The sequence below is a fragment of the Diceros bicornis genome, chromosome 14, assembly GCF_020826845.1.
Source record: "Diceros bicornis minor isolate mBicDic1 chromosome 14, mDicBic1.mat.cur, whole genome shotgun sequence".
Classification (NCBI taxonomy): Eukaryota; Metazoa; Chordata; class Mammalia; order Perissodactyla; family Rhinocerotidae; genus Diceros; species Diceros bicornis.
This window is the reverse complement of record NC_080753.1, coordinates 14,407,600-14,433,184: the sequence shown is the minus strand read 5'-3', so window position 1 is coordinate 14,433,184 and position 25,585 is coordinate 14,407,600. Positions and strand designations below refer to the sequence as shown.

At 41.8% G+C, this 25,585-nt stretch overlaps 1 protein-coding gene across 1 annotated transcript in view; it reads left to right on the top strand.

Moving 5' to 3' along the window:
- The window catches only part of EFHC1 (EF-hand domain containing 1), a 62,337-nt gene extending 39,721 nt beyond the window's left edge, over positions 1–22,616 (top strand). Inside the window, exons 8-11 of the mRNA XM_058554164.1 lie at positions 4,145–4,358; positions 4,746–4,893; positions 20,091–20,301; positions 21,725–22,616. Of these exons, the coding sequence (XP_058410147.1) occupies positions 4,145–4,358; positions 4,746–4,893; positions 20,091–20,301; positions 21,725–21,796 (645 nt within the window). The 3' untranslated portion in view covers positions 21,797–22,616. The remainder of the gene's footprint in view (positions 1–4,144; positions 4,359–4,745; positions 4,894–20,090; positions 20,302–21,724) is intronic.
- The last annotated feature ends 2,969 nt before the right edge of the window (positions 22,617–25,585 follow it).

The following is a 25,585-nucleotide window of genomic DNA, read 5'->3' as shown; positions in this document are numbered from 1 at the left end:
AAAGGAAGGTCTTTTCAGTAAATGACATCGGAACAATTAGATATCCATATGGGAAAAAAGAAGAGAACTTGACCCCCCCACACAAAAAATAAAAATCAATTCTGTGTGGATTGAATATTTACATGTGAAAGGCAAAGCAGTAAAACTTGTTAATGATAAGATAATCTTAACTTTGTAGTAGGGAAAGATTTCTTTAGTAGGACACAAAAAGCAGGAATTCTTTTAAAAATGGGTAAATTTGACTGCATTAAAATGGAAAGTTCTGTTCCTTAAAAAACACTATTAAGAGAGTGAAAAAGGCGAGGTCCGAGTCGGAGAAGATGTTACTAAGGAAATCAACCAAGAACTCATATCAAGAATATGTAAAGAACACTCTGAAATCATTTTTAAAACTAAGCAAGAAACTTGAAAAGGCATTTTACAAAAGAGGATATCCAAAAGGCTGATAAATGTATGAACAGGTGCTCAGCCTCTTTAGTGATCAGGGAACTACAAATTATAACCATAGTGAATTGCCCCTACTCACCCACCCGGATGATTAATGTGTTGGTGAGAATATGGAACAATTGGAAATCTCATACTTTCAGTGACACACTCACTTAGGAAAACAGTTTGGCATAGTCAAGTACACTAAATTGTGCCAAAATGGTACACTGTGTGTGCACCAAAAGATAAGAATGTTCATAGCAGCATAATTCATGATAGCCAAAAATAGACCAAAATGTCCATCCATAGGAGACTGGATAAATAAATTATGGCATATATGCAATGATTTGAATTCTGTTCAGCAATGAAAATTAAGGAACTACAGCTACAAATAAAGATAAGTTGCATAAACATAGTTTTGAATGTAAGAATCCAGACACAAAAGAATACATACATATTATGTAATTTCATTTAGATGAAGATAAAAAAACAGGCAAAACAAAGCTGTTTAGGGATGCCTGCTTTGTAGTAAAACTAAACAAAACCATGAAACTCAAGATCATGGCTTTTTTGGTGGGGGAGGTATAGGATGATTGGGAGGCTGCTTTCTGGGTGCCGTCAGTGTTCTGTTTCTGGACCTGGGTGGTGGTTACATGAGTTCACTTTGTGAAAATTCTTTGAACTGTAAATTTTGTTTTTTTTTGCAGTTTTCTCTATGTGTGTTATGGTTCCCAGTAGAAAGATATATTTAAAAGAACACCAATAGAACTATTAATAAAGAAGCAGTGGATATCTTCCTATGGGCAAGAAAAAAGAAGTGATATTCTGGTAGTGGTAATTTTCAAAGGTTTTTCCCTGACCTATTTGGTGAAATAGAGGGTGTATTCATTCAGCTCATCACAAAAGCTCTGGGATGAAAGAAAGGTTGTCTGACAATAAGGGGAAAGGGCTTAGGAATAAGGTGAGGACTTCAGAAGAAAAGATGGAAATTCAAAAGAAGGGAGTATGCTGGAGGAATGACCAGAGACAAATATAAATTAAGTTCAGGTAACACTGGGCGTGTTGCGAGGAAATAAAGTATATAAACCCAGGTAGGCGATTGGTGCCCAAGTAAAAGTATCTGGGGCTCAGAGTGGAGCACCAGCTGAGAAACTCGAGGAGGCTTTAGAAGAGCAAAAGAAACGTGACTCGAGCAGTGATCTCTATAGCAGCACGCACACCCTTCCAGGGAGTATGCGAGACGGTGTAATCGATGGGGTTTATTAAGAACGTATGATAGCCTCTGTTTGTATTTTATTAGGAGCGCATTTATTTTATAGCCCTGATATTTTTATATATGCTTTGTAATGCACAAAACATTTATATAGAAGAACGTATGTTCAATTATGCATTCATTCATTCAACAAATATTATAGAACTACTCTGAGCTTGGCATAATTCTAGGCATCAAGGGTACAGTGGAAAACAAGACAGACAAATCTCTGCCTTCATGGTGGACTTTCTAGTCAATAAGTAGATAGATCCTAAAGGGACAGGTAGTAGCACATGCTGGGTAAAGCAGGAGACAGTGATGGGGATGGGGACTTGTTTACATTGGAAGATCAGGGAGAGCCTCTCCAAGGAGGGCACAGCCGGGCAGAGACCAGAATGAATAACCGAGGGAGCAGGCCAGGGGACTATCCGAGGCAGCTGCATTCCAGGCAGAGGCGGTGTACAAGGAATGTGGGTAGAGGGGCAGAAATGAAGACGGAATAAGGCCGGAGGGGTGGGGTGGTGGGAGCAGTCATCCAGGGTGCAGGTAACAAGGGGTGTAGGTAACAAGCCTGTAGAGAATTTGAAAATAAAACCAACTAAAAGTTGATCTGCTTCTTATTGTCATCATGTGCCTGTAATTCTAAACAACATCAGTGATAAAATACTCATCCCCAAAGAGACAGCTCCTCCGTATAGTAGAATTTCAATTAATAAATGTAGAAGAGAAGAGGGCAATAGAAAACTACCATTAAGCACACACCACAGCAATAACTGTTGCAGATAAGATCCATCAGTGGATGCTAAGATTAGTGGGCAAACCTTTGAAGAGAAACAAGATTCTCATAGTTTCAGAGTATCTCTCTCAAGATCTTAACTGCAAAGGGAAAGATGGTAACTTTATAGGGGAGAAACCCAGCAGCCGTCTTCTTAGGCAAGTGATCAAGTTCAACGTACCAATAATAAGATACACTGATATCATGAACTCCTTGATGTGCACTCAGAAGGACACGCTATTTTTTCTGTGGTGTTATTGCCATAGATGCAAAAATGAGATGCATGAGGGACATTCAACAAAATAATTGACCAGTACTCTTCAAAAGTGTCAAGGTCATGGAAGACAAGGGCAGACTGAGGAACTGTCACATGAAGGAGGTTAAAGAGAAATAACAACTCACTGCAGTGTGGGATCCTCTACAGGACCCTGAAACAGAAAAAGCACATAAGTGAAAAACAGGTGAAATTTGAATAAGGGCAATAGTTTATTTAATAGGATTGAACTATTGTTATTTTCCTGGGTTTGATCATTGTACTATGGTTATGTGAGACGTTAATGTTAGGGGAAGCTTGGTGAGGGGCTTATGAGAATTCTCTATTATTTATGCAACTTTTCTGTAAGTCTAAACTTAGTTCAAAATAAAAAGGTAAAAAAAATTTTTTTAAGTTTTAAAATCCTCCCTCCTGCCAGGGTGAGCCGTTGCCACATCCTCCCAACCCCCTTAGTACACCCCTGCCCGTAGCCCTGCTCAGAACTTGGTGTTTTATTCTAAGTGTGATGGGAATCCTCTGGAAGTTTGAGAGCAGAGGAGTGATGTGATTTGATTTTTATTAACTATATTGGGGATCTTTGCTAATTTTTTTTATTATAAGGGTGTCCAATCAAAAAAGTCTTGGAGACTATTAGATAAGGGAATGGTATGAGGAAATTATTTTGCTAAGAGGAAACCCAATGACTTTCTTTAATAAACGAGAAATTATTACACAAATAATTCCATGGTCTGAATGAAAAGATATGTGCTGAAGTTGTGATGTGAGAGGATTTTAGTCAAGAATAAGCATGTCTGTACGTAGATTTGTTCAATCTGGAATTTGTTTCTTAAGGGTTATGTGATCACTCTTCAGTAATTTGATTTAGGAAGTGACTTGTCTACAAGATAGTTTCTCAGAATCACTTTCAACTCTATAATGTTACATTACTCATTCCTCCCTTCTTAAATTTCCTTTTTAAAATGATGTGTATAAATGGATTTGTTTAAAGAACTAAACTTTGCATAATCATCTTAGTGTCCACGAAGTTGAACATGGTGTCAGCTAAGAGGTCTCAGACTGGCAGCCTGTGGGCAGAATGTAGCTCACTTAAGTGTTTTGTTTGGCCACCTGGTGCTTTAAAAGAGTTGAAGTCAACATTTTAAAATCAGAGATTTTATATAGTAATCCAGATTTCTATCTTCTCATGAAAAATTGGAAGATGTAGCAACATTGGGCCTACATTCCCGCAGAGCAGCAATCAACTGGAGTTGAATTGGGGCAGCCTCCTTTAGATGGGCATGTCCTTTCCAAGCCACCAGAGGCCCCCCATACTGTTCATTTATCTTATACTTTATAGATCATGTTTATATTATATAAGTTTGGAGCATCTGGATAGATCATGTACCTTCATAATATCCTCTTTTCTTCACCTTTCTAGGAATCCCCCATCCCAGAAGACAAAGACCGTCGATTTGTCTTCTCTTATTTTCTGGCCACCGACATGATCAGTATCTTTGAGCCTCCTGTTCGCAATTCTGGTATCATTGGGGGCAAGTACCTTGGCAGAACTAAAGTTGTCAAACCATACTCATTGGTGGAAAACCCCGTCTACTACAGCCCTAGTGACTTCTTCATTGGTGCTGTGATTGAGGGTAGGTCTGATCACGGGTTAGGCTGTCCTACTAGCCAAGTGAATGGGTTCTTCTTTGGAATTTAATTCAATTAACCCTTGTAGGAGGCAGCTGGGCTGCATTCCAGCTGAGATAAAGCTAATCTTGTATAGGGGTACAGTGTCTTAGTCTCCTTCCTTATCAATTAAACTGTAAATTGGTCGCATTTGTTGGCTATAAATATAGACCCTGAGCTTCCTAAACACTAAGCATACTACTACGTATTACTTTAGAGAGCTTTTGAAAGTTCATTAATCTAGGTCACAAGTGCATATCTGTGAATTTGTCATTGGAGGATCAGTATTATTTTACTCCTGACTGCATGATAAAAACATAACCAAGCTAAATGTATTTCTACCCTCTCCTCAGTGTTTGGCCACCGGTTCGTCATCCTTGATACAGACGACTATGTTTTGAAATACATGGAAAGCAATGCTGCCCAGTATTCACCGGAAGCACTCTTGTCAGTTCAGAACCATGTTCGAAAGCGAGAACCTCCCGCACCAGAATTGGAAAAGTATGTTTGACCGTCTAGGGTCCATTCTGGCTTTGGCACATATGAGATATTCAGGAAATAGTTCTTGATCAAATGAATGGGCAATCACATTTTAGATTTTCAGATTTCCCTCACCAAGTGGGAGCTATTAGTCATATACAGAAGGTTCCCTGGGTCCAATATAATAACTAGCAACGTAGAACTTTTTCAACTTCATTTATTTAGCAAATCATTATTAAATGCCTAGTATGTGTCATATACTATCACTAGGCCCTTGGGCTTTTGTCAGTAAACAAAATAGACAAAAAGTTGTCGCCCTCATGGAGTTGACCTTCTAAGGAGCAGGAGCCAATAAACAGCACAGGTAAATTGAACAGTATATTAGGTGATGAGTGCTATGGAACAGTGGAGGAAAATAAGGGTGATAAGGGTTTCTGGAGGGTGGTGGTGGGTTGCAGTTGATTGGCAGAGGTGGTCAAACTTGAGAAGGTGACATTGAGCAAACACTTAAAGGTAGAGTAGTTAGCTGTGTGGATATCTGGAGGAAGAGCTTTCTACGAAGAGGGAATGGTGATTGCTACGGCCCTGACTAGTAGCGTGCCTAGAAGTAGTGCCTAGAATACTCAAGTAACACTGGCAAGAAGTAGGCCGAGGAGAGTGGCTGGAATGGAGTGAGTGAGAGGAAGGGGAGCAGGCGATGGAGTGAGAAAATTAACAAGGGGCCAGATCATATGGGACCTACTAGGTCTTTGGAAAGATGTCGGCTTTTCTCCGAGTGAAATGGAGAGCCACTGTGGGGGTTCTGAGCAGAGGAGTGGCAAGATCTGACATGTTTTTAAAGAACTACCCTGGCTTTTGTGCTGAGAATAGATTAGGAGGGACATTAGGAGAACATGCAGTAATCCAGGCAAGAGATGATGGTGCGTGGACCCAGGTGGTATCAGTGATGGTGGGGAGAAGTGGTCTGATTTTGGATATGTTTTGAAGGTAGAGCCAATGAGACTTCAGCAGTTTATACGGGGGATGTGAGAGAGAGAGTAGTTAAGGATGACTCCAAGGTTTTTGGCCTGAGCAACTAGAAGGAAGGAGTTGCCATCAGCTGAGACGGGGAAGAAGTGCATCGTGGTAGAGGAGGTTTTTTTGAGGGGGGAGGATTTCAGTTTTGGATATACTAGGTTTAACACACCTATTAGACATCCAAGTGGAGATCTCAAACAGGCTGTTGGATGTATAAACCTGGAGTGCAGGCGAGAGGTCTGGGCTGGAGATGTACATGTGGGGGTTGTTGGCATATAGAGGACATTTTAAGCCACAGGACTGGGTGAGATCTCTAAGGGAGTCAGTGTAGATAAAGGAGAGAAGAGCTCCAAGGACTGAGCGCTGGCGTCCTCCAACACCACGAGCTCAGAAGAGGAGAGCGAGAAGGATAGCTAGTAAGCAGGAAGACAACCAAAGGGGTGTGGTATCCTGGAAGCCAGATGAGGAGAGTGCGGGCAGCCCTCCCTTTGCACAGAAGTGCGGGACTATAAAAATGACAATCTTAATAATCATAGGAACATTTACTGTTGTTCTGTGACCTTTAAAAATTTTTGTCAAAACCCAAAAGACTCTGATGGTTATAAATTTATAGGGAAATGAAAAAATAGTAAAACTAATTTTTATTCAGTGCACTGTAATTTAAAACATCGGCAACATGGAAAATGAAAATGTTTTATTTCTTTGTAAAAAACGGCTCAAGAGTGGTTTGAACCGTGCTTGCCTTCTTCTCATCGTATAACTTATGATACAGAGTGAACATCTTTTCTGTGCCTTGGTAAACTGTCAGATTCCTTTCTAAGTTTGGATCAACTTCCAACATTTTATATTTTTACTTTCAGTGCTGTGAAATGTCTTCTCGAGTTCCTTTATGACAGTGAAATATCTCAGAGTTCTTTTAATGGGCAGTATTTTCTTGGCATCTGGAATATGTTCACCTTTTCTTTACTATCCCTTTCCTCATTTATGTCAATAAGTGGCCTTCACGGAGTTCCTCTGGCTGCACATCGAGAGTCTCTTGGACGGCGGCTGTGTCAGCATTCCCACAGTCGGCTCTTTCTTCTCTAACTCCATTATGTTTGATTCGAATTTCACTTCTAGAGTTATCACTTTTTGTTTCTCTGCCGCACTTTCATCTTTGTTGGCCAGTTCCCTCGTTCAGTTATCCATTTTTATAAAATGTCATGTGAGTTTGTCACTGAGAGACAAGAAGGCAACATAGTTACACACTTTGCTTTCTCTGTGTGAACTGAAAAACAGACGCCCACGACCAATCACCAACAGACTTGAAAGAAGTGTTACGACTGTCACGGATTGTGATGCACGTCTGTTACTGATGTAGAGGGTAGTGGACCGAAAACCTGACAGTGAATTTGTACTTGATGCAATTACTCACGGGTAATCAACTGTGGTAACTGAAGTTTGAACCATGTTGTTGAGGGACTGGGTTATTTAACCAAACGGTGGTAACTGAAATTCATGCACGTCGGAACTGTGCCAAGCGAGAAGTGCCTGTATATCAAGGAAGACAGAATGGGGCATTGTGTCAAATGGGGATTTAGCAATGTAGGGGGCGTTGGGGACCCTATTGAGGAGTTTCAGTGGAATGGGAGGGTAGGAAAATCTGATGGGAGTGGATTTAAGAGAGAATGGGGGACTGGCCCAGTGGCGCAGTGGTTGAGTTTGCGCACTCCGCTTCGGCCCCCAGGGTTCGCCGGTTCAGATCCTGGGCGCGGACCTACTCACAGCTCATCAAACCATGCTGAGGCGGCATCCCATATAGAAGAGCTACAACTCTAGAACTATGATACAGAACTATGTACGGAGGCTTTAGGGAGAAAAAAGAAAAAAAAAAATTGGCAACAGATGTGAGCGCAGGGCCAATCTTCCTCAAAAAAAAAAAAAAAGGGAATGGGAGGAGAGGAATTCGAGATCAGAAGTATGTATAGACAACTCTTTTGAGGAAGTGTGGTGCAAAAGGGAGCAGAAAAATGGGGCAGCAGCTGGCAGAGAAAGTGGAGTTAAGAGAAGGGTTTTTTGTTTATTTGTTTTTAAGATAGAATAAATAACAGCATATTTTTATGTAAGTAGGAATGATTCTGTAGAGAGGGAAATGTTGATAAATGTGTGAGAGAGAGGGGAGATTTGTGGCCTATGTGAGAGAGGATGGAGTTTAGTACACAAATGGAGGAATGGCTTTAGATAGAAGCACCAGTCATTCATCTCGGGCAGTAGTTCTCCAACTGTTTGATCTCAGGACACCTTTATACTCCTAAAAATTATCGAGGACCTCCAAGGGTTTTTGTTTAGGTAGTTTATATCTATTGATATTTACCATGTTAGAAATTATATGTGAGACATTTAAAAATATTTATTAATGTTCTCAAAAGCAATAATAAACTCATTTCATGTTAATACAAATAATATAATTTTCATGAAAAATGACTATTTTTTCCGAAACAAAAAAATTTAGTGAGAAGAGTGGCATTGTTTTACATTTTTCAAATCTCTCTAATGGCTGACTTTATTAATAGAAGACAGCTGGATTTTCATCTGCTTCTATACTGAGCCTTCTGCAATATCATTCATCATGTAACTTTTGGAAAACTCTACTGTGCATTTGTAAGAAAATAAAAGTGAGAAAGCAAAGAAGGATTTAGTATTATTATGAGAATAGTTTTGACTGTAAGACCCCCAAAGAGTCTCGGGAACCTCCAGGGGTCCTGGGATTCCTCTTTGAAACCTTGATCTGTGGTAACAGGCAGGAAGGCAGAGAGTGTGGGTACCGATGCTGGTAGGGGTGGATGTGGCTGAGGGGTCCTGCTGATTGTTTCATTGTTTTCAGTGTAGTAGTGCAGTGGGAAGAATGAGACGGGAGATGTTGGAAGTTTCAGGAGAGAGGAAACGTCGTGAAATGCTCTATTCTATTGACTATGTAAATTAAATAAAATGAATATAGAAGTAAAATGAAAATAAATACACATTATATCTACTAAGAAATAAAAACCAACAATTATAATTGATACCATCAATTAAAAAATGCATCCTGATTCCAGAGATGTGAAAAATGTTGTCTCAGGACTGATTAAATATGGCCAGTGTCTCAGAAAGTGGGAGGGCGAATGGACTAGAGAAGCGTAATTTGGTGGCTGGCAGCATTAAGTGCTGAGTTGAGATTCGTGGTCATACATTTAATTCATGTACTTCTCATAAGTTTTTTTCCTGTAATTTTCCCCCATCTGTGCAAATACCAGCAACACTGGAAAGCTGCTTGCTTTGGCATACTACCAGTAGAATCTTTTTTTTTTTTTCCCTGACTTAGTTATGAGCAAAAGATAGCACTATGGCACTTAGAATAAGATACCAATAAAACAAAGAGAAATTCAAGTTCTGGGTTAAGAGATCCACTGCTATTCTTATTTTGATCCTCACCTTCCCTCTCTCGTAGTGGGTCAGAAGATGACTGAGAGAAAGTGCTCACAGATGATGTGGATCCAAGGGTCATGCCTTCCATCTTCTAGCCATTCTGTCTTTGGCTTCTAACTCCTCCCCTCTGGTAAGAATCCCGCTCTAAGGAAATACAAATCCTTTATTTGACTAATCATTTCTAAGATTAATGAAAGAGGATCCCAAGTACTTGTCAGGCCTAAGTACTTTTTATATCAAGTGTCAATTACAGGATGATGAAATTTGGGGTTAGCTATTTTCTTTCTCTGAGCCAGAAAATTAAAATAGTGCATGAGTAATTGAGTATTGACTTCATCTGAAGTTCTTTTGGGTCCTCATTGTAATATATTGAACTCAGGCTTTCAGATAACAAATGGTCATAAATCCAGCCCTCTCCGTGGAGTCTACGTATGTGAGCAGCATAAACACACGCATGGGGTTCATGTATATTATTCTTGTTCTGTTAGCTTATTTGTGCTCTGCAGCTTCAAGAGGACCCTCCTCCCCGATCAGTGATCCTTTTAATCCTCTCTTTTTCACTTGCAGCCACTTTTCCCATGTAGACATTTCCAACTGTTCTCATCTCTTCTTCCATTTCCTTTAAGCCTCGGGCTCCTCCATATTCACCTTGCTGTTGGTGTCAAATATAAGATCAAAGGGTCCAATGCGAGCTGCTTCAGTTTTCCACTCTTCACCTTAGAACGCTTCTGTGCTGTCACTCATCTTCTCTTTACCTTCTTGTCGGAGAAGAGTAGCTCCTATTTCTCCAAATCTAAATCTTCTATTTTGTGTCTAACCGCCTCCTTTCTGACCGCTCTCGTATCCAAACACTCTTCGTAAATTGCTTTCTTAAAGGTCATCGATTGTTTCCACATCTAATGGTCTCATGTCATTTATTCATTAATTTAACAGACGTGTGAGCTTGCACCATGTGCCAGACCTTAATAAATGCTTAGGCAAACAGATGAGAGAATAGGGAGCTCACAGTCTAGGGCAGGAGTTGGCAAGGTTTTTTGCAAAGAGGTGGGTAGTAAATAGTTTAGGCTTTGTGGGCCATACCATCTCTGTTGTAACTGCTCAACTCTGCCCTCCTAGGGTGCAAGCAGCCATAGACAATGTGTAAATGAATGGGTGTGGCTGTGTTACAATTAACTTTTCTTTAGAAAAACAGGCAGCAGCCTGGCTTTGCCCTGTGGGCCGAAGTTTGCCAACCCCCTGGTCTAGTGTTTAGCCTTTTTGGGGTTTTTTTTTTTTGGTGAGGAAGATTGGCCCTGAGCTAACATCCATTGCCAATCCTCCTCTTTTTGCTGGAGGAAGATTGGTCCTGAGCTAGCATCTGTCCCCATCTTCCTCTATCTTGTATGTGGGACGCCGCCACAGCATGGCTTGATGAGCCATGTGTAGGTCTGTGCCCGGGATCCGAACCCACAAACCCTGGGCCACCGAAGTGTAGTGTGTGAACTTATCGGCTGCGCCACTGGGCTGGCCCCTAGCGTTTAGCCTTTTTGATCTACCTATAATATAACACTCCTTACCCCCTTCGTTTTGAAACCCTTTCTTTTGAGTTCTAATAGTCAGAGTCTCGCATACTCCTCCTGCTCCTCCGGGAGCCTGTTCTTTGTTTTGTATCTTCTTCCTACTTCTGTCTCCCAGGTTGGTGTTTCTCAGGGTCCTGATTTTGGTCCTCTTGTTTGCTTTCTCTAAACTCTTGAAATCTCATCTCATCTCCCTGCAGAGTGGCTAAATAAGTTGCTCTCCATCCTGACCATTCTCCTGATAATATTCCTAGATGCCTGTCTGCCTGTTGGCTGTGTCACCAGTACCTCACACTTGGCACAACTAAAAATGAAACCATTGTCGTTTTCATCTTTCTGGCACCCCTGCTCTTCCTTTTTCCTGTTCATCTGCCTCATCGAGTTGTGGTAACAACGAGCTGTGATAACATATGTAAAGCGCCAGCACGGTGTCTGGCACGCAGGAGACAAGCAGTAACTGTTAGCGCCTCTTTCTCCTAATCACATCAGAGTTCCATTTACCCTGATTTGAACCTTGGAGATTCCTTTGACCTCTTCTATTTTCCATCAATTCAATAAGCTGCTAATTTCTTTTACTTTATTCTACAATATCTCTTGCCTCTGACTTCTCCTTTTCATTCCCACCACCATTTCCTAATTTAAAGCACTCAATCAGTTAGGAGTTGCATTTGTCTGCACATAACAACAACAACAATAACAACAGAAACAAATTTCCATTAGCTCAACCCAGTGGAGTTTTATGTTTCTCCTGGAACACAGTGTCTGGAGGGAAGCAGTCCGGCTGGTGAGATGGCTTTACGGTGCCAGCAGAGCCCTGACTTTTTCTCTCTCTCTCCTCAGACGTCCTTAGCAAGTAGTTTTTGTCCTCATGCTTTTTACTCTGTGCCCACAAAGTGAGTGTTCCATGTCCAGCATTGCGTCTGTATTCCAGGCGGGAAGAAGGGGAAGGACAAAGGGTAAAAGACTGAAAAGCCAATCTCACCATGTCTTTCCTGTTTTTGAAGGGCTTATCCAGAAGCCCCACCTAGCAAATTCTGCTTACATCTCATTGTCTGGGCTGTGTCACACAGCCACTCCTAATTGCTGCTCCAAACAAAAGAGGGGCTCTATTAGGAAGAAGAAGAGGATGAATGTTGGGCAGGTAACCACCAGTGCCTGCCACGCTCCCACGCCTGCTTGCCTAGGCTTCCACAGTGCCTCCTAACTCATCTTTCCACCTCCACTCTCTTTCCTCCTCAGTCCACCTCACACACTGTTACCAGACCAGCCATCTATTCGGAATTGGCTCCGAATTCATCATACTCCCTCCTCCCCCAGTTTTATTGAGGTGTAATTGACAAATAGTGTATATATTTAAAGTGTACGATGTGATGATTTGATATACTTTGTGAAATGATTAATTAATTAACACATCCATCATCTCACATAGTTACCATTTAATTTTGTGTGTGTATGGAGGGAAAACTTAAGAGCTACTGTCTTAGCAAATTTCAAGTATACAGTACAGTATTATTAACTGTAGTCACCATGCTGTACATTGTATCCCCAGAACTTATTCATCTCATAACTGAAAGTTTGTACCCTTTGACCAACATCTCCCCTTTTTCCCTAACCCCTAGCCCCTGGTAACCATCCTTCTACTCTGTTTCTATGAGTTTGATTTTTTTTAGATATAAGTGAGATCATACAGTATTTCTCTTTCTCTATCTGGGCTATTTCACTCAACATAATGTCCTTCAGGTTCATCCATGTCGTCACAAATGGCAGGATTTCCTTCGTTTTTATGGCTGAATAATATTCCTCTGTGTGTGTCACATTTTTTTTTAATCTTTTCATCTGTCGATGGACATTTAGGTTGTTTCCATACTTGGCCATTGTGAGTAATGCTGCAGTGAATGGTGCAGATGTCTGTCTGAGATACTAATTTTGTTTCCATCAGATGTATATTCAGAAGTGTGATTGCTGGATCATATGTTAGCTCTATTTTTAATTTTTTGACTGTTTTCCATAATGGTTGCATCAATTCCCACTGTTGGTGGGAATGTACAGGGTTCCTTTTTTCTACATCCTGGACAACTTATTTCTTGCCTTTTTTTGTGTGTGTGTGAGGAAGATTAGCCCTGAGCTAACATCTGTTGCCAATCCTCCTCTTTTTGCTGAGAAAGATTGGCCCTGGGCTAACGTCTGTGCCCATTTTCCTCTACTTTATACAGGACGCTGCCACAGCATGGCTCTACAAGCGGTGCGTTGGTGCGCGCCTGGGATCCGAACCGGCGAACCCCGGGCCGCCGCAGCGGAGCACACGCACTTAACTGCTGCACCACCAGGCCGGCCCCCTCTCTTGTTTTTTTTGATAGTAGCCATCCTAACAGGTGTGAGGTGACATCTCATTGTGGTTTTGATTTGCATTTCCCTGATGGTTAGTGATGTTGAGCACCTTTTCACGTACCTGTTGGCCATTTGTGTGTCCTCTTTGGAAAAACGTCTATTCAGGTGTTTTGCCCATTTTTTCATCAGATTGTTTGGGTTTTTTTGCTGTTGAGTTGTGTGAGTCCCTTATATATTTTAGATATTAACCCCTTATCAGATATATGGCTATGGCCTGAATGTTTGTGTACCTCCAAAATTCATGTGTTGAAATCCTGATGCCTCATGTGATGGCATTAAGAGGTGGGGCCTTGGGAGGTGATCACAGCTCTCGCTCATGAATGGGATTAGCGCCTTAATAAAAGAGGCCCCAGAGAGTTGGCAAGCCCCCTTCCACCATGTGAGGACACAGTGAGAAGGTGCTGGTATGAAGCAGGAAGAGAGCTCTTTCCAGCCTCCAGAACTGTGAGAAATAAAATTCTGTGTTTATAAGCTACCCAGTCTCTGGTGTTTTGTTACAGCAGCCCGAATGGACTAAAACAGTTTGTAAATATTTTCTCCTGTTCTGTAGGTTGACTGTTAATTTTGGTGATGGTTTACTTTGCTGTGCAGAAGCTTTTTAGTTTGATATAGTTCCACTTGTTTATTTTTGCTTTTGTTGCCTGTGCTTTGGGTGTTGTATCTAAAAAATCATTGCCAAGACCCATGTCAAGGAGCTTTTTTGCTATGTTTTATTCTAGGAGTTTTACAGTTTTAGGTATTACAGTTAAGCCTTCAATCCATTTTGAGTTAATTTTTGTGAATTGTATAAAATAGGGATCCAGTTTCATTCTTTTGCATGTGGATATCCAGTTTCCCAGCACCATTTATCGAAGAGACTCTACTGTCCCCATTGTGTATCCTGGGCTACCTTGTCAAAGATTAGGTATGACCATAATATGTGAGTTTATTTTTGGGCTGTCTATTCTGTTCCATTGGTTTATGTGTCTGTTTTTAGGCCGGTACCATCCTGTTTTGATCATTGTAGCTTTGTAATGTAATTTGAAATCAGAAAGTGTGACCCTTCCAGCTTTGTTCTTCTTTCTCAAGATTGCTTTGGCTATTTGGGATCTTCTGTGGTTCCAGATCAATTTTAGGATTTCTTTTCTATTTCTGTGGAAAATGCCATTGGAATTTTGACAGGGATTGCATTGAATCTACATACTATTGTAGATCACTTTGAATAGTATGTACATTTTAACGATAGTAATTTTTACAATCCAAGAACACAAGATTTATTTGTGTCTTCTTCATTTTCTTTCGTCAGTGTCTTATAGTTTTCAATGTACAGGTCTTTCACTTCCTGGGTTAAATTTATTCCTAAGTATTTTATTGTTTTTGATGCTATTGTAAATAAAGTTTTCTTAAGTTCTGTTTAAGATAGTTTCGTAATTTCTCTTTCAACTGATTTTATATCCTTGATTTTATATCCTGGAACCTTACTGAATTCGTTGTCTGGTTCTAACAGTTTTTGGTGGAGTTTTTAGGGTTTTCTATATATAAGAGCATGTCCTCTGCAAACAGAGATGATTTTACTTCTTCCTTTCCTATTTGGGTGCCTTATATTTCTTTGTCTTGCCTAATTGCTCTTGCTAGGTCTGTGTTGAATAGAAGTGGCGGGAGTGGGCATCCTTGTTTTATTCACTATTGGGTTTGCTGTTAGCTGTGGGCTTGTCATAGGTAGCCTTTATAATGTTGAGGTACATTCCTTATATACCTAATTTGTTGAGAGTTTTACATGAAGGATGTTGAATTTTGTCAAATGCTTTTTCTGTATCTATTGAGATTATATGATTTTTATCCTTCATTCTGTTAATGTGGTGTATCACATATATTGGTTTGTGTATGTTGACTCATCCTTGCATACCAAGGATAAATCCCACTTGATCGTGGTGTATGATCCTTTTAATGTTCTGTTGGATTCGGTTTGCTAGTATTTTGTTGAGGATTTTTGCATCTATGTTCACCAGGGATATTGACCAGTAATTTTCTTTGCCTGTAGTGTCTTTGTCTGGCTTTAGTATCAGGGTAGTGCTGGCCTTGCAATGTGAATTTGGGAGTGTTCCCTCCTCTTCAGTTTTTTGGAAGAGTTTGAGAAGGATTGGTATTAATTCTTCTTTAAATGTTTGGTAGAATTCACCAGTGAAGCCATCTGGTCCTGGGCATTTTTTTGTTGTTAGAATTTTGATTACTGATTCAATCTCCTTACTTGTTATTGATTTGTTTAAATTTTCTATTTCTTCATGATTCAGTCTTGGCAGGTTGTATGTTTCTAGGAATTTTTTGTTTGTTCATGTCTAGGAATTTATTCTTTTTTCCAAGGTTATCCAATTTGTTGATATATAATTGTTCATAGTTGTCTCTTATGATCCTTTTATTTCTGTGGTGTCAGTTGTAATGTCTCCTCTTTCATTTCCGATTTTGAGTCTTCTGTCTTTTTTTCTTAATTAGTCGAGCTAAAAGTTTGTCAATTTTGTTTATCTTTTTAAAAAAACAGCTTAGTTTTGTTGATCTTTTCTATCATTTTGCTTGTCTCTATTTCATTTATTTCTGCTCTGATCTTTATTGTTTCCTTTTTTCTGCTAACTTTGGGCTTAGTTTTTTCCTTCTTTTTCTACTTTCTTGAGATATAAAGTTAGGTTGTTTATTTGAAATCTGTTTTCTTAATGTAGGCATTTATCACTATAAAATTTCCTCTTGGAACTGCGTTTGCTACATCCTATAAGTTTTGGTATATTGTATTTCCATTTTTGTTTATTTCAAGATATTTTTTGATTTCCCTTTTGATTCTCTTTGATTTCTTAATTATATTACTTTTAAGAGGTTGTCATCACTTAAAAACAAAATTCTAAAGTTCTTAGTCTGATATCCAAGAACCTCCATAGTGTGGCTCCAAATGACCATCTGACTGAGAGTTCTAGCTTACCTTTCTGCACACTCTGCCCTCCAGACAAACAGGTTTATTATATTAACCTCAAGCATTCCTTTCTTCATGCCTTTTCCAGGCTGTTCCCATTGTCTGCAGTTCCTTTATTTCGTTCTACAGGTCTAAGCCCTCACATCCTTCAAGGCCTAGGTCAAATGCCACCTCCTAGATCAGCCCTTCCTGATCCTCTCATCCTCTGTACCTCTCTTAAAATGGTAATGGTCGGGCCGGCCTGGTGGCTTAGCGGTTGGGTGCGCGCGCTCCGCGGCTGGCGGCCCGGGTTCGGATCCCGGGCGCGCACCGACGCACCGCTTCTCCGGCCATGCTGAGGCGGCGTCCCACATACAGCAACTAGAAGGATGTGCAGCTATGACACACAACTATCTACTGGGGCTTTGGGGGAAAAAAAGGAGGAGGATTGGCAATAGATGTTAGCTCAGGGCCAGTCTTCCTCAGCAAAAAAAAAAAAGAGGAGGATTAGCATGGATGTTAGCTCAGGGCTGATCTCCCTCACACACACACACAAAAAAGTGGTAATGGTCATTTTTCTCCCATCTGTTAGGAATTTTAAAGTCTGTGTCTTAACTCCCCTTCTGGAGAGCAGGGATCCTTACTAAAAACAGGTCCCTTGTCACACTCAGCAGTTTATTCTAAAGCTGGCGTTGAGCCATGTGTGTTCAATTAATAGTTGTTAGATGAGTGAAGGGCTGTTTCTACTGGGACTGTCAAATGCACTTTGTTCAAAGCTGACATCTGTGTGTGTCTGCTATGTCAGGCATTACGGACTGTATATGTAATAACTCGTTTAATTCTCACAACAGTCTTTATGAGGTGGCTTCCCTTAAAAACTAATGTATTACAGATAAGGAAGCTGAAGCACAGAGCAGTTAAGAATCTACTCAACATCATGCAGTCTTTAAGTGGCAAAGCTGAGATTTTGAACCAGGTAGATTCTAGAGCCCATGCTCTTAACTACAGTTTGTTCTGCCTCACCAAAGAAAAGCACCCAGAAATTGGGGGTGTTCTTATTCAGCTTCCTGACTGCCTGAAGCTCTCTAGGCAAATGACTGCCTGTCCTGGGAGTGGCCTTACCTTCACTGGGGCAAAGGGGAGGCCCTGGATTATGGATCAAGGATAAGGTTAGGCCAAGGGGTCGACGCTGAACCTCTGCAATCGAAATGGCCACACTTTAGAGTTTTAGCACATTGTTGGTATCAAAGAGTTGCCCACCACCAAAAACAAAAGAAAAAAACTGCAATAAAGAAAGAACAAGATTGTTTGCTTTTTAAGAAAATATGTGAATTCCATTTAGTTCTTGCTAAGCGGAGGGCTTTGCCCGAGTGCTTGTAGGAAAATATTCTAAGAGTGGACTGAAGACCATGACGTCTCTCTTGCCTGTGAGAGACGAATCACCCTATAAAATTCACGTTTGCGTTTATGGAAAGTAAAGGAGGGGCATTAGAGGGCCTTCACAGAGTCTGCACCTAGCATGTTGGGAATCCAGCCACCTCTCTCAGTTGGTAGTCCCTGTTATGGATTACCAGCCAGCCCCTGTGTTCCCTTGTTAACCTGTGGAACAAACCTTACCCTGGGTCTTGCAGCTCTCCCCCACAACAGGCTGTGGCTTGGGCCTCACAATAGTGTGGGGGCTGTAACTTTAACTAGCTCTGTCTCCATTAGTACCACCTGTTGCAAGCTCTCTCTGAATTGACTCCATCTTACTCAAAGGCAGCAGATTGCCGCGGGCATGTCCCCTGTTGTATGAAGCAGTATGGGTATCTGGCTTCTTCAGGGAACAGGAGTTATCTTCTCTTTCCCGAAATGATTGGATGATCACATTTTAAATTTATATGCTCCCTGGCTCTAACTCCTGGAGAGATATGGAACATTGAGGTTTGACTGCTTTCTGCCACTAAAATAGCTCCCTGGCAGTCATTCATAATTTAGTGTATATGGTTGGAGTTATACCCATCAGATAAACATATTCTGCTTCTATAATAAATAATGCCAGATAGCATTTTGATACTGGAGAGTCTTATTACAATTTTTGTTGTTTTTGTCTTACTACAAAAGTAATACATGCCCAGAATAAAAACATTAAGGGAGTACAAATTTAGGAAATACAAATAGAAATAAGCAAAAATATTTCTTAAAATCCCATAACCCAGAGATCACTACTTCTAATATTTTGTTTTAATATGTATATAAAATGAAATAATTCTGTAATAACATTTTACCAGCTTTGTTCACTATATAGTATATCATGAACATTTCTGATATCATGAAATATTTTATGGGGTACTGATAATTTTTGAGTAGGTATTATATTCACATGGGTTATATATATATATGAAGGGACCAATGAAAAGCTTTGCTCCCACCTCATCTTCCATCTACCTACTTGTTACCCTCCCTTCTCTGTAGGTAACTACTTCTTTCATGGGTTTTTGAATACCTTCTCAGAGTTTCTTTGCACAATATAAGCAAATTTAAATAGATATTCCCATTCCCTCCACAACTTTTACACAAAAGGTAGCATTCTACACACAGTTTTGCACCTTAATTTTCTCACTAACAATTTATCTTTCTACGGTTTCTGCAACATTGTCAATGCTGTGTTATTATATTGCCTGATTGCAGTGTATATTATTTAACCAATTCCTGGCTTTTGGACAATTTTTTGGACATTTAGGTTGTCTCAAAATAGCTTTATAGATGTATCTTTGTATACAACTTCTGATTATTTCCTTAGGATAAATTATTTGAAATTCTTTGCTGGGCTTTTGCTTCATGTTTCCAAATTGTTCCTGAAAGGTTACCACTGCATTCCTCCTCCAGCAAGAATCACCAGCAGGTAAAAAGGGAAATGAGTGAAAAGGCTATTTGAAACAGTGAACTGTTTTAAATATTATGTATAAGAAAAACTAGGAACAAAGAAGCACTAGTGCATTGGTATTGTGCACGAATGGAAGGAGAGGGGTCATTGAGAGGTGGTTGGGCGGACTGGAGAGAACACGTTAGAACGCGAGTGAGGTGTCTGTTCTGGTCTTGCCTCTGACATGAGATCTGGGATAAGTCACTGAGTCTGTTTTCTCATCATTGAAAAAGGGAGGAGAGCTTACTGAGTTTATTTGGGCCTCATTTTGTTCCCAAATGGATTTATGAGGATGAAACATGAGAGAATCCTTTCCAGCTCTAAAATTCTTTAATTTTATAATTGTACCTTCACGTTCAGAGGAAATAAAGATCAGGCTTCTGCTTCTCTTGGTTGTGATTTGCAGGGATAAACCTCCCTCTTCCTAATGCTGGGGGTTACCAGTCTCCATTCATTTCAGTAAATACTAGGCCTAAACTTCTCAGCCCATCACACGGGGCAGTCTCTTAACTTCCATAGATAGCCTTCCACAAAATGCAGAGTGAAATCGGAGAGGGGATGTTAAAAATGCAAGAGATTCCTGACTGCAGTTACAGTTAAATATTTTTTAAACTCAGACATTTGTTTTTAGACGATGTAACATGGAGGATGTAGGTCTGCAACGGCATTAACAGGCAGTCGTGTGACCCCACAAACAAGGAACTCGGGCGGCGGTGGTGGTGGATTTGGCTCCTTGTGGTGCAGTGATTTAACAGATGGCAGCAGGGGAGGCTGAGCTTCAGTTCAAAAGCTGCCCCTAGTCAGGCCTTCCTGATGTGGGGGTCAGCCATCAGCCAGCCCCTGCAGGCAAGTGTTCAGTTACTGGGCTGCTCAGCATCAAAGCTGTTTCTCATTAGAAGCTTCCCCGACTTCACCAAGTGAGAACTTTGGTCACCGAGATAAGATAGGTCAAGAATAAATACCTTGTCCAGTCATTTTCTTCCTTTCTCTACAGCAAGCAGACTGAAGTGGATCCAGGCGTGCAAGAACTGGAAGCATTAATAGACACAATCCAGAAGCAGCTGAAAGATCATCCATGCAAAGACGGCATTCGTGAGGCATTTCAAGTTTATGACAAGGAAGCTTCAGGATATGTGGACAAAGAGATGTTCTTTAAAATCTGTGACTCTCTTAACGTCCCAGTTGATGATTCCTTGATCAAGGAGGTCAGTTCGAGTTACTCCTGGGTGGATCGCAGAGGCTGAGTGCTGTTCATTCTCTCCTGAAGGCAGTTGCATGTGTATTTCGTTTTAACAGAGGAAGATCGAGGGTGGTGAAATCAGATCTCCTAGTCTATCCCAATTATAGTATTTCCCCTTGACGCTAGCACTGGTGTTCCTCTCTAGTTGCTGTTGCAGGGCATCTCTTTAAAGGGGTGTGGGGCTGGACAGCACAGAGTGGCTGGTGAACATATCGGGGCAGAAGGAGGGCAGGCAGCAGAGGTGATTATGGAGGGGCAGCTGCCAAGGGGGACTCAAAGGCAGCTGGATTGAACATGTTGGCGGGCAGCCTTTGACACCTGTCACAGCCCATCAGTAGGGCCAGCATGGAAGAGGGCATGACCGCTGCCCAGGGACACATGGCCAGCTGCACACGGAGGAACGACACGGACATTCTCCTCCTAGAATTTTCACTGAATGAGTTGAAGAGGGCGTTTCATGCCTTTTTTATTATAAACCCCTTTAGCCAGGGTTTCCCTAAAAGTCAGAACAAAGTTTCTCCCACAATTGCCAACAACTGTGGCTTATTACCACTGAGACATTCTCACCGATTAAGAACACTGAGGTGCTACTGTAGATCTTCTTAAAGATCTTTGAGCAGAAAGAATGTTCAGAAGTTAAGACTCATGTAGAGAAGGCTTTTGTGTAGGCCTAGAGTGACTAGGGTAGAGACAAAAATTTGTTGTAGACAGAACATTAGCAAGGAGCGGGGGAGGCAGATAGAAAGGTATTGGTCCACGTGGCCAAACACCCATTTACCTTCCCAAATTTCTAATGACCGCATGCCCAGATTTTGATTTTTAAGTCATTTGTACTATCTGTGACCTGATATGGGAGAGAGGAATTGCCATCAGTGGGAAGTAGGCAAGGAAAGGCGTGGGTGGGATGGATTTGCACATATCATGAAGGCACCAGAGCAGATCAGTCTACCACCACTCACAGCAGAGTTTCAGGGGACGTGGTTTGAGCAGTGACATAACTAGGTTCTTCTACTAGGTATTAGGCTGTGATAACAGCAACGTGCTATTTTAAAGAGTCTTACTGTGCACAAAGTGGGTGGAAAAGTCTTGTATTTGAATATAAAAAAAATTAAAAGTGCTTTGGAAATGACAATGTCCTTATAAATACAAATGTTAGTCCTGAAATCCTGGGCAGGCCATTCACTCCATCTGAGCTTTGATTTCATAAAGTGTAAGATGGGGATGATGTCTGACAGGATCATTTCACAGGATCATTTCAGAATTCAACTGAGGATATAAAAACTCGGAGCTGGTGTACAAAGGCTGGGGATCATGATTAATAAGCGCGCTGCAGTTAAGCAGAGGGCAGCCCTGCGTGTCTGTCTCACTGCTCTCTCTGCTCTCTGCAGTTAATCAGGATGTGCTCTCACGGAGAAGACAAGATCGACTACTATAACTTTGTTCGTGCTTTCTCCAACTGACCTGCTGATGAGAGAATGCAGTACAGTTTTTTGAGGTTGGACCTACACTTTGAAATATACCTTGTACCCTTTATAGAAGCATTTACGGAGCTCTTGAAATTGTATTTCTTTTTTGGTTCTTCTGTTTCCCTACTACTGAAGTCTAAATTAAGCTGGGTCTTGTAGGAGCTAAGATTGGTGCCTTATTTAGGGAGGAAGGGGTAGGGGTGTCATGATGGTTAATTTTATGTGTCAACTTGACTGGACCATGGGTGCCTAGATATTTAGTCACAAACTATATTGGGCGTGTCTGTGAGGACCTTCTTGGATGAGATTAACATGTGAATTGGTAGACTGAGCAAATTGCCCTCCCCAGTTGGTGGACCTCATCCAGTCCATTAAAGGCCTGAATAGAATAAAAAGGCTGACCCTTTCCCAAGTAAGAGAGAATTCTTCCTGCCTGTCTTCGAACTGTGACATCAGCTTTTTCCTGCCTTTGGACTCAAACTGAAGCATCGGCTCTTCCTGGGTCTCAAGCTTGCTGGCCTTCGGACTGTACAACACCAGCAGCTCTCCTGGTTCTCAGGCCTTCGGACTGGACTGGAACTACATCATCGCTCTCATGGGTCTCCAGCTTGCTGACTGCAAATCTTGGGACTTGTCAGCCTCCATAATTGCGTGAGCCATTTCCTTATAATAAATCTCTTTCTCTCTATATATACATCCTATTGGTTCTGTCTCTCTGGAGAACCCTAATACAGGTTTACAATGATTAAGAGCAGGAAGAAAGATAGAATTTGCTAGAAGCATCATTTGGGTTGTTGGAAATAAGCACACAGTCCCAGTATTGCTGGTACCAATGCCCTCACCCCCCTAGTATTGTAGGGAAATACACCACATTTTTCAAACTGTGGTGCTAGGGCCATAAGTAGGACCTGTATTTTTTAAAAAGTGGAATAGAAGAGAAAATATCAGAGTGTGTACACACAGTAGGGTATGTATTGTTTCACCCAACAGAAGTAGGGTGAAACTCCTGTTTCAACTGAGTATGTATTTACTGGGTCATGATGTAAAATGTATTTCTTGATGTAGATTGTAGTAAAAAAAAATTTTTTAGAAAAACTCTGCATTTAGAGAGCCTGGCCTTGAGATGGGAGGAAAAGACTAGTAGCAGTTACTGGTTTTCTAATGAGCTGACAGAGTTCTTAGAAGCAGGGCTGCTCCTTAGTTGAAGGCAGCCACCAACTTCATCTTAATAAATGCCATCTCAGACTCCTCCCTGCCACCTAACAAGTGGTATAAATGAGGATGGAGTTACATAGGACCCGGACGCCTGGCCCTCTGAACTCGTGCAGAACGTCCCTTGATTTTTCCTCTCCTGATGAGCCAAGCCACCTCTGCCAGCTTCTGAAGAGGGCTGCACATGCATTAGGTGACTCCTCCTTTTCTGCTCCAGGTTGATATCTCAAGAATAACCAGGTTTTGTTTGGTTTTCCCTAGTCACTCATAACTATTAAAAACTGTTAAAAAACCTAATTTTTAAAATTAAAAATAGAAATACCTTATGATCCAGCTATCCCACTACTGGGTATCTACCCAACGAACCTGAAATCAACAATCCAAAGAGGCTTATGCACCCCTATGTTCACCGTAACATTATTCACTATAGCCAAGACATGGAGGCCACCCAAGTGTCCCTCGACTGATGATTGGATAAAGAAGATGTGGTATATATATACCATGGAATACTACTCAGCCCTAAAGAAAGACAAAATCGTCCTATTTGCAACAACATGGATGGACCTGGAGGGTATTATGTTAAGTGAAATAAGCTAGAAAGAGAGAGACAAACAGTGCATGATTTCATGCATACGTGGAAGATAAACCAACACACACACAGATAGAACTGTTTGGTGGTTACCAGGGGCTAGGGGGCTCTGGGGTGGAGGGATGCACTTAAACATGGTGACTGATGAACAATAATATACACCAAAAATTTCACAATAAAAAAAATAATTTTTAGGTATTTAAAAGTCCATTTCAGTCTAAAATAAAAATACTAAGCTCTATCCTGCCTGCCCCAGCTCAGTCCCGCCCCAAGTGTGGAAGCCTGTAGCGTGTGTGGTGGGGCAGGTGTGCTGGGTTTGTTTCTTCTTCCGGTTTCTGCTCCCTTCGCCCCCACTCAGCCATACTGCTGTTTATGACCTTTGTAAGAGTGTCGGGGAGGGTTGAGGGGTAGAAACGGGAAAAGGGCAAAGTCTTATTTCTGCGGCTGGTAAAGTCATAATCTGGGTCAGGGCCCTCTGAGTGGCCTGTGCCTGAAGGCTGGCTCGCTCTCTCCCAGGGCACCTTTTTCTGTGAGTTCTTGGGACTGTTCTCAGAGACTGACTGCCCACTCTAACAGACCCTTGCTCCGGGCTCCTTCTCACCCTCTGAGCTCCTCTTGGTCGGGTGGGCCCATCAGGCCACTCGCCTCTGGGGGCATCCACTCTTGCTCACATTTCCTTCTAGATTGCTCTCTTGGCTGTGCAGGTAGGCAGCTCAGCCAGGCCCTCTCCTTGAGACGTTTTAGGTGAGACTCAGGCACCCAGACTCTTGTGCTCTCCCAGCTCCAGGGGACCCACGTCAAGCCCCGAGTCTGTTAGTGCACCTCCCTCAGGACCCACAGCGCTCTGACAGCTCCTTTCAAGAAAGCCACTCTCTCCAGTAATTTCTCCATCACCCCTGGCTCCTGTGGAAGAGGGACATTTGCAGAAGCTTGGGCCCCTCTTCAGCAAGGCTTTCGTGATCTGCACCAATCTGCAGCATACAGAGACGCTTGCCAATTTTTGCCCTTAACTGAAATTCGAGACCTTGGGAAAAAGTCTTATTTAACATCCTCTTACCCAGCCTTGGAGATGCAAGTGCTCACAGCCCTTCTGACCTCAGTTCTGACATCTTTTCTGCTTTTCTCCTCCTATACCTTTTCCACTGTAATGGGGACCAGCATTAAAATTCAGCCCCACTGTAATTATTAGAAGTGTCTGACCTGTTCTTAAATAAGCTTGGCACCATCCACATGTATGCCTTAAGCTGGCTGTCCACTCCTCACCTTCCAAATTTACCCAAGGTGGAGAAGTTGAGATCTGCCAGCACCACCACAAGGTATAAAAGCTACTGCACAGAAGACCAGAGCCAGCAGGTCATCTCTGTGGTGTCGGCACTCACTAGTTGATCCAAGGCGGGCAAGCGTAGGAGCCACAAACGTCAGAGCTAATCACTTCTCCTGCTGAGATCCTCAATCTCAGTGCAACCAATGGCAGTGCAACCACTGGATGTCACTTTTGCCACCTTATGCTATAGCCACACCTGGCATGCACCTGGAGTCCTGGCTCAGGGGATGGAAGGGAGCCGAGCACTAGCCTGCAGCAGCAATACCGTGGGAAGAAGAAATGACGCTCTTTTGAAGGGGCCCCCCGGGAGCCGAGACAGAAGTAGCATCACCTGTTTGTTAGTGTGTGAACCGAGGCATGCCAGTAGCTACGGTAGTGGCGCTCACTGAAGGCTGTGTTGTTAGGATGCTTTAGGGTGGCTTATGGGTTCAGGGCTAGTAAAATCTGCCTGTGGGTGAAGACTGGCTGAGGGTTAGCCACTCCTCAGGCCCTGGGCCTGGACTCTGTCTGTACCACCAGGGAGCCTTGAAAATACCATCTGATTAGGGTATATACAACCCATATCTACAGGCTTTGAGGGTATTTGGGACCGAGAGGTAGACAAGATGTCTCTAAATATTGTTTCCAGAGAATCAAGGGGCACTTGGGTGAGTGACTC